This window comes from Octodon degus, unplaced genomic scaffold, assembly GCF_000260255.1.
Source record: "Octodon degus isolate 3935 unplaced genomic scaffold, OctDeg1.0 scaffold00118, whole genome shotgun sequence".
Classification (NCBI taxonomy): Eukaryota; Metazoa; Chordata; class Mammalia; order Rodentia; family Octodontidae; genus Octodon; species Octodon degus.
This window is the reverse complement of record NW_004524694.1, coordinates 7,493,755-7,506,892: the sequence shown is the minus strand read 5'-3', so window position 1 is coordinate 7,506,892 and position 13,138 is coordinate 7,493,755. Positions and strand designations below refer to the sequence as shown.

Sequence of the window (13,138 nt, the reverse complement as noted above, 5' to 3'; positions counted from 1 at the left end):
TATGTATACATATACATAATATATACATAAATATATGTACATAGATATATATATATATATTCTGTCCAAGAGAACATATCACAAAAAGTAAAAATAAAAAAAATATATATTGCACAAAACAGGGACCAAGAAAATGCAGAAAGTAGTGATTCTTAATATTTAACTTGAGTACTAAATTAGAAAACTTAGAAAGTTAGGTAACTTGAAGCTATCAGAATTTAAGGATGAAGAACATCATTAAATTAAAGGCTGGGACAGTTCTAAAGTGTTTAAACTATCTGTTAACCATATCAATGGTAAGTTTTTCCATATGGTGACTTTTATTATGCCAATTGTAAGAATCCCTGAAGAGAATATAAAATTCCCACATTTTTCATGTAGTCCTGACATTTTACAGCACACACAAATGCAGGACCTGTTATGCCAAGCATTGCGGGTGCATCTGCTAAGATCTAGGCAAGTGTTGTGAATTTCTGAATTTGTTCCATTGCTAGGAAGGAAAAAAGCCCATATATTAAATTTAGAATCTTTATCAAACAATTAATTGTATAACTCTTTACCAAGTTAGCCTGTCCACTATTTCCTCAGTGAAGAGTAACAAAGTTAATTCAATCTAAAAGTCAGGTGCAAATTAAGAAATGATTTGTATAAAACATGATATTGCCTTGAGAAGTCTGTTCCACAAGTTTCCCAAGTAGAATACCTCATACATACTGTTTGTTCTAAAGCAGCTAGAAGGATTTTGAACCTGGGTTGAATTTATCTCACGGGTGAGGCCTACAGCCTGCAGGATCTTTTGAAAAATGAAAAATGTGACTGAAACACAAATATATAAAAGTATGTTGAGTAACTCCCATATATTCACATAACCTAATATGAATATATTTTAAAATATATTTATTCATTGCTACTAAAGTTGTTATTTTGGTCAGAGATCTGGAGATGTTTTTAATTTTGTGTAAAAAAGTAAAACTTATAGTAATAATTTCAGGAAATTAGATGATCATTTGCATATTTCTGCACAGTAAAAAAAATGCAAAATGGCTGAAAAATGTTTTCTTATATAGTACCAGTTACAATAGCCCTTTAAACTGGCTATTTAAAATGTAACTATTAATAAAAGTAGTACAAATAAGAAATATTTTGAGAGCCTTGCTACATGCTAATTATAAAAATTAAGTACACAGGTAAATCATATACTGTATTTTCATTTGTTAAAAATTAGATATCACAAACATTTTATTCTTCTGCAAATTGTAAGAATAAGTGCTAACCACAAATGGGTATGGTGATGTAAATAGGATTTTAAGATTTCAAAGGCATTTTAGGGTATCAATATCGCATTATTATTTCTGGAGGTATTTAATAAGGAAAATACATTAAGATTTGATGTAGTTATTAAAATTAAAATACAGAATGCTTTAATAAGCCTAATTAGTACATTATTATGAATTTGAAAATATTTTAGATCTTGTAAGTCTATGTCCATATAAAACAGTGTGTTTGTGTTTTTAAACCTACTCAGTTGCAACTGTGGTTTTATTATCTCTTGATGACCATTAGTATTTCTGTGCGTGCAAGGCTTGTCTTCATTTATCTTTAGCATGTTTTGAAACAAAATAACTTTCACATTGATTTATGAACCACTTATAGTGTGCTGATGAATTTTCAAGTATAATTTCTTTCTGCAAAATCCAGAAAAAATGACCTAATGGCAACACATTCTTGATCACTTTTTAAAAAATTAGGCAACAGAAATATTTATGAAGCCAATATTTTTTCTTAAAATTATAATTTTAAGGCAGTGGTAAACTTTATATGAAGGAGGATAAAGCAGACACCACAGTAATATAGGCTTTCATTTTGATATCTTATTTTAAAGGGTTGTATAGAAGAGATAATGAGGCTCAGCCCCCCAGGTTCCAAATAAGTCTTTCTATCAACAAATACAAAATATGCATGACCAGAGCATGGAGTTACTGTTCACCTTTAAAAAACAATGTAATCTGACCCATCCTCTTAACACAGATAAATACTTTTATGACCCCTAAATCCTTTTGTCCCTAGTGACAGAAATGATAATTCTGATTAAAATAGACATTCCTTCCTTCTTTGTTTAGATTCTAATGCTAGATGGTTAAGGGTAACCAAATTAATGTCATAGAACTGCATAGAGATTGAGTTATGCGTCTTATGTCATAGGACTAGAAGATAAAACTATCCATTCCTACTCCATTGAAAGAAACACCACAATAAATATAGTATATCTGAACATTATTTTAACGTGTACTAGAACACCTAATCAGTGATTGTGTATTTTAGTATCTATGTAAATGAATCCACTGTCAAAACTAAGATATGTCTTGTTTTCAAAATCAAATACTATAGTTATTTTCAATATGCAAAAAGGAAATATTTCATTAATATACTTCATTTGTTGAGTACAATGAAAGAGATATAATTAGTTGAAAATAAGAACTAGGAATTACACATTCAGATGCCATATCACATAATACAAAAGAAAGAGAAAATCATTGTACATTTCAATAAATGTTAAATGAAGCAGAAATAAGTCAAAAAATTACTAATATACACATTATTTTCTTCCTCATGAGAAATTACTTTTTTTTCAGAAGAATTAACCATGATTAGATTGAATCTCAGATTTATAATGTACACACTGCCACTTTCTATGTACTTTATCAAAATAAACACTATAAACTTGGAAGTCTATTATAAATACAAAGTTACTGTTACAGTAGGGTATAATTTTAAAAAGCTTATGAGAAGGGGTTCAGGATATTCTTATCAGAATATTCCTTTCTTTGAAGAGATCTCTATACAAAATCGAAAGTGACCAATTCTAAGTATCTGTTTCATTTCTACAGATAAATGTGAAAACTATAAATTTTAACATATACAGACCAATTAGATAGAAGCATAAATTGTGAATATGCAGATTTTGAGATTTCATAGTGAAAAACCTATCAATTTTAAAATAAGGAATTTAAAGCAAGACATACTTTCTGACTCTAAACTATTGAAACTGTGGGATAGAAGAATCACTTGAGTTATCTTTTCTAATCCCCCAACTCATGTTTGAATTCCCTGTATCAAATAAATACAATATAATCAGTTTTGTTACATTAGAGACTACCAGTAACACTAACTCTAAAACTTCACAATCTATTGTCTCCCGATAGTCGAAGATCTCTATTTATTTATTTATTTATTTATGAGGTACAGGTCTCGCTACACAATTTGGACTCGTAGCAATCATCCTGTCTCAGCCTCCCCAGCACTGAGATTACAGGCATGTGCCACCACGCCTGGTCTTGGTGGCCAGCTCAGCGCACCTGGAGTTCTGGGGCTGGCACAGCATGTGGTACCACTGATCAAACCCAGGCCCTTGCTCCTGTCAGCCAGGTGCTTAGACCACTGAGCTATATCCCCCCAGCCCTCGAGTTCTCAATTTTAACTCAAAATGACTATTTCATGAAAGAAAGAAAGAAAGTCACGTGCCACTTATTTCATAAAAAATACTGAAATTTGAACAAAATGAGGATCTTAAACATACATACACACATTGCTAATTTTTGCACACTTAATTTAAAATCACTTAAAACAATTGATGAGTTGATTATCATTAACATTAGATGAATGATTGGTATTCCTTTAAAATCATTTTCTTCTCATAAGTTTAGAAGTGCAAGTTTGAATTCAGATCGTTTTGAGAACAACAGAAAGATAATTGACCTGGAGAATCCCACACTGCTCATACACTATGGCGGACTAAACTAGCTTTAATGAAAGTTACAGCAACAGAGTAACTTTCCCACTGAACAAAAATGGGCCTCCTCACTGACTCACTTCCTCTTTGCGCCAGGCTTTTCCCTTGTTAAAATATGTCTAGTATGCCAGAACACCTAAGGTAAACCCAAAAAGCAGCAGGAATAAAAAATGAGTAAATTCATGTAGCATATTAAAACATATGAAGATGAAGGAAATGAACTTTATTGATTTTCTGTGTTTGCCAATCAGCCTTGCATTCACTGCTAAGTATATCAGAACATATGTAGATTTGCTGTAGGTAAGCCCAGGCTTGCAAATGAAAATGTTTTAGTCTGGCATTTCCACCTTTTCCTAGTCAAGGTTAATAAATGAATTATTTGAAAGAGAACACTCTGCTAAATGACCCAGAGCTAAGGTACTGTACATGCATATTAACACCTATAAACAAAATACAGCCTTGCAAAGTATATTTCCTCCCTTGAGTAGCTAAGTAAACAGTGGAGGAGCAGCCTCAAAATGCATAACCCCTCAACCTTTAGGACCCATATAAAAGAGCACACTGTATTGCAGTCTTACATTTGACTCTGAGATTGCTAATGTCACGTTTTCATTGAAGTATATCAATGTTTACATTTAGTTTTTTACTTAGTTAAATGTGGTTAGAAACACTCCTTTGAAGACATGTTCATATTTACTGTGTGCTTCTTTTATATGAAGTAAATTATGCTACATGCACCCTCAGGGGTACCTCAGCTCATGAACTTAATTTGTTTCCCTCTTCTGGGAAAGATGACCAAGGTCACAATGGTCACCTGAGGCGGAGTTCACAAACAGAAGCAAAGCTTTGCACAATGCTTATGTTTTTGAACAGAAATGTTCATGAGATGAAGCAGCTCTGTATTTGATACTAAATTTCTGGAGAGTGGATTAGAATTTGGTCTTATAATTTGTAATATCATCATTTTTATTTATACAAATGTACAGTGTTTCACTAAAATATTTAAACCATTTGTTTACTGTTTATTATACTTTAAAAAGTGTGTGAATTTGGGGATTTATATTATTGCTCATTTATACCTATTATATTCCAAAGGGGATCATCTCGTGATTGCCATCTCTGCTTCTGTATGATAGTTATTACAGAACACTATTAGCATTACTTTGTGATACTGGAAATTAAACACTGGAAGTTCACATTAAGCTAGTCTGGTCCTTTTGAAATTTTATCTTGACTATTTTATTTTGAGACAGCTAAATTCTTACACTGGTTTTCGACTTACTATCTTCTTGCCTTTGTCTACAATAGAGATGTGTATCATCACACCTGACTTATAGCTTTTATTTTCAACCAGGTAGATATTTCGAAATTTGTAACAAATTAATATATGGGTGCTAAAAATGAGAAGAGGAAAATAAGCAAAATGTTCTTTGTCTGAAGTGATTCCATCTTGGAAGAAAGAATTCACTTGTTTTTATTGTCAGAAGTTGTCCCTCATTTCATGCAGCCAGATAATCCAGCCTAGATGTAGGCATGTACAGAATCGTGCCCTCTCCCTGCTTGTACAACTTCCGAGCCCCACATATAACAAATGATCTGATCAAAATATGCCAAGAATCTTTACATTTTAAAAAGTATAGTAAAAACCTTGACATTAGTCCCTCCAAAAATTTTCCCTCACCTGGAATGCACTTATCCCACTGTTATTGCCACCTGTGTGTGTGCGTGCGTGCATGTGTGTGTGTGTGTGTGTGTGTGTGTGTGTGTACAAAGAACTAAAATCAATACCTTTGCAATGAGCTAGATCCCCAACTGTTTTTATTTTAATTTTGAACAGGTTTTTACTAAGTCCCTACACAGCTCACTCTGGATTCAAATTTTCAGCCTCAGGCTCTTGGAGTTCTAGGATTATCTTGCCTCTTTGTGAAGCAGTACTAGAAGTTTTCTAGAAGTGTGATTTGAAAAAAATGCAGCGAACCCTCCTGCCTAGCACCATGCAACAGAAGAGCCATCTCAGAAAATATGGTTATGTGTCCAAATCTAACTTATTCACCAGATCTAGAACCCTGGGATTCTTTACTCTGTCCCAAAATCAGAGTGGTGGAGCCAGGCAAAACCTTTGAATCAGGTCAGCATATGCAGCAGCAACAACAGCACAACTAAAACACTTGAACAAGGACTCCCAGAATTTGTTCAAAATGTAGCATGAACAGTGGGATATGTGCATTACTAGCAAGGGGCAGGGGGCGTTTTTGAGGGCAGTTAATGCCCATGGGTCTTAGTATAACAGTTTCCTACCTTTCTGTTAATGCATGTTGAATATATTGATTCATGAGTTCCCTTTTGGTAGATTTGTACATGCCTGGGACATGCTTCAACCGCTCTCCTCATTACCTTCCTTATGCCACATCCCCCAGTTTCACATAGTCTTGGTGGGATTTCAATGTTTATAAAGTAGTTGGATCATATTCATGATCCCAGTCACTGACCCTAACAATGTCCTCACTTCTGTTTCTTCCCTTCTTGTCTAATAATATTTGTTCGTGTATTTTCCCATCATCTTTTTTAGGTGTTAGGAAAATCACTTTAGGAGAAAGGGGTGAAATCCGTCCTTCAGAGTACAATTTATGTTGCTCAACATAATCATCTCCATAAATTGGAGAGACACGGCGACATCCTATTATAACACATTTCTGTATGAATGGTATTCACACTTCACATAGCAGTGCAGCATTATTTATGACAATGAACTCTTTAATCCATAGAATATTCCTAAGCTATTTGCTTTTTCTTTCTTTCTTTATTTTTTGGTGGAACCAGAGATTGAACTCAGGCTCCTGCGCTTGCCAGGGAAGCGCTTATTCTACTGAGCCATTTCCCTGGCCCAACTATTTGATTTTTAGAGTATACAACATTTTATTTATTGCATTTAAGATTTGAATTAAAGCTGCCAGGAAATCTTCAGACTCACTTATAGTACTTAAAATGGCAAGCTTTATAATGTAGATAAAAATGGAGGTAGATTCCTACTTATGATTCGTGTTGGGAATAGAAAAATCAGTACTATGCGCAAAAGACAAAAGACAAAATTTGCTGAAAGTGTTTTGAGGCAGCAGGAAATTTCACAAGTGATAAAATTAAGTTGAGAGTAGCTGAATACTTCCCAAGAATTACATGTAGATTACCATGAGGCTATGGATGAATTACAAGAAGAAGCTTGGCTTCAGTGGGTTGTAGTAACCCCTGTAGTCTCAGTGGAAGTCACAGACAAATACTCCTGGACACCAAAGAGCAAAGCTGTGCTCTTGCTCTCGCTGCTTATTTAAAGAGAAGGAACTAAAGTAAAAAGACAAATACTTGTCCCAAAGGAAATAGTCAATAAATGCCAAGAATTAGGCCTTGATCTCATTCTAATGATCATTTCCTTTCATTAACTTACATGTATTTATAAATAGTTCCTACCCACATATTCCAGTGACTATCAAACTCTCATCTCTCTATCTTCCTGAAGGTATTATTGGTGGGAAAAGTCACTTAAAAATCTTTCTAAATCAATAAATTACCCATAATCCGAACTCCTTGGGTAGAATTAATGAAATAATTGTTTAAAACTATTGATATCAAATAAAAATCACTTGTACTTTCTGCAGATTTATAGCATGAATAAAATCTAAATGCATTATATTCAAGGTCCTTATGCTTCACTACAAACCTGATAAAAATCAATATGCAAAATATTCTAAGCAATAATTGTTCAAACTGAATATACCACTTGGTTTATTTTCATGCTCTTTTTAAAGAAAATATTAATATTTGAACATTGGGTCAGATTCTGTAACACTTTTTTCATTAATGAGGTTTTAATTACATAGATATTTTTATTTTATTTGGTATCAATTACATCAATAAGTTATTAAATAAGGGTAGTCTTCTGAAGTATTACTTTTAAAATCTGTATCAATTATAATTAACTAAGCAAGAGATATAACTCAGTGTCAGAGTGCCTGTCTGGCAACCATGAGGTTATGAGTTTGATTTTAGGTACAAAATATAATATTACTAATTAAATATTCATACCAAAAGAAAAGAAAACATCTTTGTCTTCTTCCAAATTACTTGAAAAGAGATGAACATATTTCATATGTGTAAAATCATTTCTCAGGCTATTCTGTTGAATGTCTATGTTTCAACTTATCTTAGATGATATACATTTAATCTAAAATAGTCCGTAATATAATATATCATATATTATGACGTTGACATTCAGTATCATGAGAGCTTTGCTTGTACACGAGTAGGATCAAGATTCCAAAGAGTTGCAATTCACTTCTAGTACACTGTGGATAGATATCAAAGTGTCTAAAGCAATTACAATTGAAGAAAAATATTTTATTTGTAGGTTTAAAAGGTATTAATTTGCCAAGTATATCAATTTCTGAAATGTTTCTGAATATTTCAAACAGACTAAATTGTATGTAATTTATTTTAAATCCCAAGATCACTAAATTCTTCCCATTATTCCAAAGCCACAGCATGATTTGTTATTATAGAGCAATTTATTCCATAAAGCTTAGTGAGTTCATGTGGTTTATTAGAAAGTATTAAAGCTTTGATTTTATATGAAACTTGCACAGTTTAAAAGTAGCTGTATATTTATTCAGGTTTCTCCATAAGTAATGTGAAAACATTTTGTACACTGAGTAGTGTTTTACTACTAGATTATCTTGTTTTATATATTTTTATTTTCCTCTCGGTGCCCTGTATCAGGCTTAAAAAGCAACTTCTTTAACTTGCATAATTCCATGCTAACAAAATTGGTTAACTTGAATTTCATTTCAAATTGTATTTCCTGATACATGTTTTTGTTTGTTTTCTTAACTAGTGAAAAAGGCCATAGATTTTAAATCTAGAGGATTTAAGTTGTTTCCAGGCAAAGACAACAGCCACAAGTTTTCTCTCTGTGAGTGCACTCCTTTTTGTTACTTTCTCTAGTGCAAGAGTGGAGTGTGTGGTGTCTGTGTTGCTTGTGTGCGTTTTTATCAAACTGTTTGTGCATTTACTAAATTAACTGCATTAATATCTATATAACTTGCATGAGAAGTAGTCAGTGTATTATTGTATTTAAATGTGTATGGAGTTAATGGATTTCTATGCAATTTCCCAAGCACAGATTGGTTTTGCTAAAATGTATTCCAATTTCAGAACAGAAACTAGTATTTTCTCTTGTGGGTAATAACAAGCTTTATAGTTCTAGGATGTCAGGTAAAATGATGTTACTCAAATAGGTCTCCTAAAGAAATCTTTGGTTTACATATCAACGTTTTCACCGAAAAGTATTTCCAAGAAACACTTTTTTAATGACATAACAATTTTTTAAAAAAAGACCTTTTAGTTTTAAATTAATTTATTCAAACACTAAGTATTTGAGTAATTATTTCATAGATTAATTATTTTATTCAAGCTTTTAAATACACAGGTTTACTCACAAATTCAGGGCTCTTTAGATCACCTGTGTTTGATTTGATAATCTAAGATTAGAAGGATCAGTTAAATTAAAATATTTATTTTTAAGCATGAATTAATATTTTTATAAAGTTATATAGAATTGTTAGACAAGTAATAGTAATTGGTACAAATTACCTACCTCACTGTTTGGGCATAATACATATCAGAAGATTTTTAAACAAGTCTTTTAGTTTTTTGGTGGAACCCGGGATTGAACTCAGCCCCTTCCCATGTGCTTGCTAGGCAAGTGCTTATTCCACTGAGCTATCTTCTCAGCCCCTTAAACAAGTCTTTTATGGAATAACTCCTACTTTCTAAAAAATGTTTAGGTAGTAGAAGAGAGACGTTATTGTGAAATATGTCTCCAACTATTACTTACGAGTCAACAAAAGAATTTTTAACTTTATTTTTCTTCAATTCCAAACCTTTTATGGGGTTTTTATAATAATTTCTGTAATAAAAAATTACTCTTAATTTCTAAAAGAAGGTTTTACCTACATACATATTGACCCGTATACATGAATAATAAATTATTCAAATTGTCCTCTTTCAAAAATTTTCAAAAAACAAATTTTGGGCATCTATGGCATCAACATTTCTGTTTTCAACTTTAAAATGTGGCTGCTACATTTTGCTACTGAGACGCAAGAGTCTTAAACTCAAACCCCCAGATAACATAAATCATCAATCCCGTGGTATTATGTCCTTGGACAGCACTTGCTAGTTATTTTCAAGGTATTTTACTGAATAATAACTTTCTTCATATTTTGGGAGGCTTAAGTATACATTTCAAGATTAATAGTATGTTTTTAAGAAAATTTTCAATGTGGAGGCATAATTTAGACAAATATCTTGATATACCTTGGAAAGAGATGCCTATGTTTAGAAAAGTATTCTCGGGTGCGATGATTCCAACAGATTAAGTTTTGTCCCATAAACATGAATTAAAATTTAAAAGATTGTAGAATTAAAAGTTAAGCTTTTGACATTCTTTTTCTAACATTTTGTGTAGCTCCTCAAGGTCTTTTGGAATTTTAACCTGAATCATAAGAAATAAGAAGAGTTTACTCTTTTCTGATTTTCTCTACTCAAAGTTATTTGACATGGTCCATGTTTCAAATTTTCAGATGTTCTGGGAAATGCAGTCTATTTATTAGATATGAGATATTTAAGATTTGTGTAGGTATTATTTGGTGAATGTAACTTTCTACACTTGTTAGTATATTGCCTATGTGGAAATATACATACATCATCAGCGGGTAAAAGAAAATAATATTTGCAAAATGTTAATATGGGGTAAAAATTGAGTAAAAAAAGTGGAATAACTTAATAGTTTTAAACAAAGTTTTGGATAATTCATCACCTTTCATGTAAAGAATTAAAATTCTTTTGATTTTTGTTTTTTTATTTATTTATTTATTTATTTATTTTTTTGGTACAGAGATCAAACTCAGGACCCTGCACTTGCCAGGCAGGTGTTTATGCCACTGAGCTCTTCGCCCAGCTCTATTTTTATGCATAAATAATTGTGTATCAATGAAAACAAAGTATTGATAGTGACTTCATGATTGCAAAACAGTATAACTTTAAATTTATTTTAGTATAATTCATTTCTTAAGTATTGAGTGACTAGGCTTAGACACAAATTGTCTCACAGTTGTTCGTAGGAGAGGGCTACACCACTGCCATTTTTGTTACCTCTACACATCTTTTCTCAAATAAGCATTGGCCCTTCATCTCTTGATATTTTTTGACATGGGATAAAATACTTGGAGGAAAGAAACAGATTATCTAATATTAGACTTTTAAATTAAAATGGTTGGCCTGGCCAGATAGCTCAGTGGATTTAAGTGCCTGGTTAGGCAGACACAGAGACAGGGGTTCGATTCCCGGCATGCTGTGCTGGCCCTACCCCAGGGTGCTTTGAAATGGCCATTGAGACTGGGTGTGGTGAGCGCCTGTAATCCCAGCTCTTGGGAGGCTGAAAACAGGAGGATCACTATGAGTCCAATCTGTGTAGTGAAACCCTGTAGACATTGTACTAGATACATAAAATTAATTAATTAATTAAATGGTTATGCACATTATAAAACAATCAACTCTGTTATTGGCCAGGCTAGAACTGAGAATCATCATAGAGGATATACTACACGCACTTTCCAATGCCAATCTCTCCACCGTGACATCTGTGCAGTTTAGGAAATGAATTAACATGATGTTCAACAAGCTCCAATGATGTTAATGGTTAGAGTTTGGCTGTTTAAATGGATAAGTCAATTAATGATTTCAGTTTCAATGCCTGAATGTTGGATTCTTTATTTATTCTTTTTATTAAAAGTCATAGGTTGGTCAAACATGCCCTCAAAATTTCTAATGTCTAGAAAGGAAAAAAATATAATTCATAAAAATATTAAAATAAAATACAATTTATAGTATATTTTATGTTTGTAAAATGTTGAACATAATGGGTAGGAGTCCTCTCAGTGTACCTAGTAGCCCTTTGTAGGATATTAAAGTGGAATTAATAAACTGGGAGACTCAGAAATGGCCATGGTTTTCTTTCCTACTACAAATCAATACTTTCATTCATTCATATGATCCATTCATTCCTTGAAAGTACCATGATAGAATAAGGAAAATACCTGAATGAGGAAAAAGTAGTCTCAGTCACAGGAGCCAGTTTTATTTAGAACGTAAATGGATGAAGAGATTTTTTTGCTGAGTATTAAGTTTATTAGTATTAATTGACATACTTTATAGCTATGATGTTAATGTTAAGAATAAGATACAGAGGTGAGGTCTTTTTAAAATAAGAATAAAAATTTAAGTCCAATTCTTAAAATATGAGGCAAGTGAAAGTTAAGTACCTAAACCATGTAATTTCAGGGTGAATTTTAGTCAGAATATGCTTAATTTTCTCTTTAGAGTAGATTATGTGTTATGCAGAATCAGGAACCTTAATAACCCAGGGTTATATTAGCAATATTATATGTTGATGTTCCATAATATTACAGTGTATTTTAAGACATAATTTAAGATAAAAGGGAAAATCAAAATTCCTAAATAAATAAACATGTATAACAAAGATCCTTCGGTATTGTAAGAAATAAATAGAAAGCTTTTAAAACCCTTTTAAAATCTCTTCACTGTCCTCTGTTGTCTATAGTTGTGTGGGGAAGAAAGAATTCACATTTTTCCAATAATGGGAATAAAAGAAACTTAGAGATCAAGGAAGTAAGATGTTTCCACAGAATTATTTTTTTAAATGTGCAGTCCCTCAATATGTTTTGATTTTGAGGAGGGCTCACTCTTGTTAGGCTGCCAGTTACTTTTCACATTCAAAGAGGTGATACATGTGTCCCCATGGTCCAGGGGCACCCGACAGTGAAAGTGGCTGGTCAAGTGAGGACCAGCTTCATTCAGATATCTTAATCTCACCTTGCCATGGAAAAAGATATCAACAATAAATAAATAAATAAATAAATAAATAAATAAATAAATAATTATACAGTGTGTACATAATTTGTTTTGTTAATTTAAATATTTAATCACTAATAAGTATTAAATACATATACCCCTTTGATGTCTGCAGTTTAAATCACTTCAATTGAAAATGTCTCAAAATAGTGACTGACATGAGCACCTCTAAAGAAACAGAAAAAAACCTTGACATTTAAACTCACAAGAGGTGACCAGGGAGATGGTTCAGTAGAATAGATGCTTGCCTGGCAAGGGCAATGGCCTGAGTTCAATCCCTGGTTCTGCAAAAATAAATAAATAAATAAATAATAAATAAATAAATAAAATATAAAATGTATTTGACTGTTACAGGGTCACAGCTCA

General features: G+C 32.3%; 1 protein-coding gene across 1 annotated transcript in view; it reads left to right on the top strand.

Annotated features, from left to right (window-relative positions):
- Csmd3 (CUB and Sushi multiple domains 3) overlaps nucleotides 1–13,138 on the top strand; it is a 1,279,636-nt gene that overhangs the window by 512,456 nt on the left and 754,042 nt on the right. Inside the window, exon 11 of the mRNA XM_012516661.2 lies at nucleotides 8,673–8,750. Coding sequence (XP_012372115.2) covers nucleotides 8,673–8,750 — 78 coding nt within the window. The remainder of the gene's footprint in view (nucleotides 1–8,672; nucleotides 8,751–13,138) is intronic.